Source organism: Corapipo altera, unplaced genomic scaffold (genome assembly GCF_003945725.1).
Source record: "Corapipo altera isolate COAL_440 unplaced genomic scaffold, ASM394572v1 61371, whole genome shotgun sequence".
NCBI lineage: Eukaryota > Metazoa > Chordata > Aves > Passeriformes > Pipridae > Corapipo > Corapipo altera.
In genome coordinates, this window is record NW_020885609.1 from 1 (window position 1) to 3,807 (window position 3,807).

The following is a 3,807-nucleotide window of genomic DNA, read 5'->3' on the forward strand; positions in this document are numbered from 1 at the left end:
GCACTGGGAGGTTACTGGGGGGCACTGGAGAGTACTGGGAGCACTGGGAGGGTACTGGGGGGGTTACTGGGAGCACTGGGAGCTACTGAGGGGCACTGGGAGCTACTGTGGGCCACTGGGGGGAGGGTACTGGGGGATGCTGGGAGCTACTGGGGGCACTGGGAACTACTGGGGGGCACTGGAAGGGAACTGGGAACTACTGGGGAGCACTGGGGGGTTACTGGGGGCACTGGGAGCTACTGGGGGGATACTGGTGGTTACTGGTGCATACTGGTGCACTGGGGAGTTACTGGTGCGTACTGGGGGATCTGAGCGGTGCCCCTCTCAGCCCCCTGCAGGTGCGGGCGGGGGGGCACAGCCTCTCGCAGCCCTCGGGGCACGAACAGTTCGCGGCGGTGGCGGAGCTGGTGCCGCACCCGGAATTCCAGGGGGGAGGAGATCCCGGATTCCAGAGCCGATCCCACGACCTGCTGCTCCTGCGGGTGGAGCCCCCCTTCACCTGGACCCCCCTGGTGCAGCCCCTCCCCCTCCCCGAGGACCTCCCGGACCCCGGAGAGAACTGCACGGCCATGGGCTGGGGGAGCACTGGGGGGGAGCTGGGTGAGAGACTGGTGGGACTGGGTGGGGACTGGGAGGACTGGGACCTACTGGGATGGACTGGGACAAACTGGGAGACCAGTAAAGGAGGGACTGGGATGAACTGGGAGGGTTGGTGGCATCAGCTCAGGGTTCCAGGGGTCCCCAGGTAGGGGGTGTCCCTGTCCCAGGTGTGTCCCCAGGTGTGTCCCAGGTGTGTCACCCTGGCCGTGTCCCCACAGACTCGTACCCGGACGTCCCTCAGTGTGTCACCGTGGCCGTGCTGGGTGACACCGAGTGCCAGGTGTCCTACGGGGCGCAGGTGACCGAGGACATGCTCTGCGCCGGCGTCCCCGAGGGCGGCAAGGACTCCTGCCAGGTATGGCCAGGGGACACCACCCCGTCCCCAGGTGACACCACCTTGTCCCCAGGTGACAACACCCTGTCCTCAGGTGTCCCCAACCTGTCCCCAGGTGACAACACCTTGTCCCAGGTGTCCCCACCCTGTCCCCAGGTGTCCCCACTCTGTCCGCAGGTGACAACACCCTGTACCCAGGTGCCACCTCCCTGGCCCCAGGTGTCCCCACCTTGTCCCCAGGTGTCCCCACTCTGTCCCCAGGTGTCCCCACCCTGTCCCAGTGTCCCACTCCCACGTCCCCAGGTGATACCACCTTGTCACCCACTTGTCCTCTTGTCCCATCCCCCTGTCCCCAGGTGTCCCCACCTTATCCCCAGGTGCCACCCCCTTGTCCCCAAGTCCCAACCACTTGTCCCCAAGTGCCACCATCATGTCCCCGTGTCCTTCTCCCATCCCCTTGTCCCCAAGTACCACCCACTTGTCCCCAGGTGACACCACTTGGTCCCCAAGTCCCACCCCCCTGTTCCCAGGTGTTCCCACCCTATCCCCAGGTGACACCACCTCATCCCCAGGTGCCACCACCCTGTCCCCAAGTCCCATCCCCTGTCCCAGGTGTCACCATCATGTCCCCGTGTCCTTCTCCTGTGTCCCATCCCCTGTCCCAGGTGCCACCATCATGTCCCCAGGTGACACCACTTGGTCCCCAAGTCCCATCCCTTGTCCCCAGGTCCCACCCCCCTTGTCCCCAGGTGCCACCATCGTGTCCCTGTGTCCTTCTCCTGTGTCCCCTCCCCTTGTCCCCCGGTGCCACCCCCTTGTCCCCCATGTCCCCTCCCATGTCCCCCCTTGTCCCCTCTCCCACCTTGTGGGTGTCCCTGGTGCCACCCTTTGTGTCCCCTCTCGTCCCCAGGGTGACTCTGAGTGTCCCCAATGCCACCCTTTGTGTCCCCAGTGCCACCCCCGTGTCCTCAGTGCCACCCTTTGTCCCCCCAGGGTGACTCCGGGGGTCCCCTCGTGTGCCAGGGGCTCCTCCAGGGCATCGTGTCCTGGGGGGAACACCCCTGTGGGCAGCCGGGGCGCCCGGGGGTCTACGCCAGCGTCCAGTGGCACCTCCAGTGGATCCTGGGGGTCATCGGGGGGGCAGAGACCACCTGACCCCCCCCAGAAAAACTCTGACCCCCCCCCAAACTCACCCTGGGACCCCCCAACCCTCCTGAGACCAACCAGGACCTTCTGAGACCAACCAGGACTTGGGCTGGACCTGGAGAGGCATCGGGGGGGAAGGGGACAGAGACCCCCCAGGGGACCTCCGAGACTTCCTGACCCCCCCCAAAAAGTACCTCGACACACCTTGACACCCCCAAACCCACCCTGGGACCCCCCGACCCCATCAAATCACCCCAGTGACTCCCTGACCCCCAAAAAAACCCCTGACTCCCCAAACCCACCCTGGGACCTCCCGACCCCTCTGTGACCCCTTGACCCCCCCAAATCCCCCTGGGACCCCAAAGTGACCCCTCTGTGACTCCCTCACCCCCCCAAAAAACCCCCTGGGACCCTCTGACCCCCCTGGAACCCCCTGACCCCCCAAAAAACCCCCCTGACCCTCCAATAAAGCCCCTTTGGCATCGCTGGGCTGGTTTTTGAGGCTCCCGGGGGGTGAAAATGGGGGGAAAAATGGGGGAAGAGGGGCAGAATTGGGGGGAAAAGGGGGGGAAATTGGGGAGAAATGGGGAAAAAATTTTGGGGATCCCGGGCTTGATTTTGGGATGGTTTTGGGGTGGATTTGGGGGGTCCTGGGGTGGATTTTGGAGCGGTTTTGGGGGATTTTGGGGCGACTTGAGGGGATTTTGAGGGTCCCAGGGTTTATTTTGGGGGTCCCGGGGTGGATTTTGAGGGTCCTGGGTGGATTTTGGGGCAGTTTGGGGGGATTTTGTGGGTCCCGGGGTGGATTTTGGGGCAGTTTGCAGGGATTTCGGGGCTTCTGGGGTGGATTTTGGGGTGGTTTGGGGGGATTTTGGGGGTCTCAGGGTGGATTTTGGGGGGATTTTGGGGGTCCTGGGGTTTATTTTGGGGGTCCCGTAGTGGATTTTGGGGTGGTTTTGTGGGATTTTTGGGAAATTTTGGGGCGGTTTTGGGGCTTCCGGGGTGGACTTTGGGGTGGTTTGGGGGAATTCTGGGGGTCTCGGGGTGGATTTTGGGGGGATTTTGAGTAATTTTGAGGATCCCGGGTGGATTCTGGGGCAGTTTGGGGGGATTTTGGGGGTCCCGGGGTGGATTTTGGGAGTCCTGGGTGGATTTTGGGGCGATTTTGGTGGATTTTGGGGCTGTTTGGGGGGCTTCCGGGGTGGATTTTGGAGGTCCCGGGGTAGACTTTGGAGGATTTTGGGGGTCCTGGGGTGGATTTTGAGGCGGTTTTGGGGGATTTTGGGGGTCCCAGGGTCGATTTTGAGGAGGTTTTGGGGGATTTTGAGGGTCCCGGTGTGGATTTTGGGGCTCCCGGGGTGGATTTTGGGGCTCCTGAAGTAGATTTTGAGGCGGTTTGGGGGGATTTGGGGGGTCCCGGGGTGGATTTTAGGGCTGTTTTGGGGAATTCTGGGGTCACGAGGTGGATTTTTGGGGTTCCCCTAACCCTAATCCCTAGCCCGGACAGCAAGAGCTTTCTGGACAGGCACCTTTGGGCTGGGAGGAATCTTCGTCCGTACTGAATTTTGGGAGGGATCGCCCCCAGACCCCTGATGCTCCCCAGACTGCCGGTACCGCCCCTGGGAGCACCCCCGGATCACCCCCAGACCCCCAGTACTGCCCGGACCCCCAGTACTGTCCCCCTCCGATCACCCCCAGACCCCGGTACCCCTGGACTGCCAGTACTG

The 3,807-nt window shown here is 63.1% G+C and overlaps 1 protein-coding gene across 1 annotated transcript; it reads left to right on the forward strand.

Moving 5' to 3' along the window:
• Nucleotides 1-328: 328 nt before the first annotated feature.
• On the forward strand, nucleotides 329-2,264 carry LOC113940673 (kallikrein-13-like; the record flags this gene model as incomplete). The annotated part of the gene is made up of 3 exons (XM_027631809.1): nucleotides 329-600; nucleotides 819-955; nucleotides 1,928-2,264. Coding segments are annotated over 3 exons (571 nt in total), but the record flags the coding sequence as incomplete, so codon positions are not given.
• Between the last annotated feature and the right edge of the window lie 1,543 nt (nucleotides 2,265-3,807).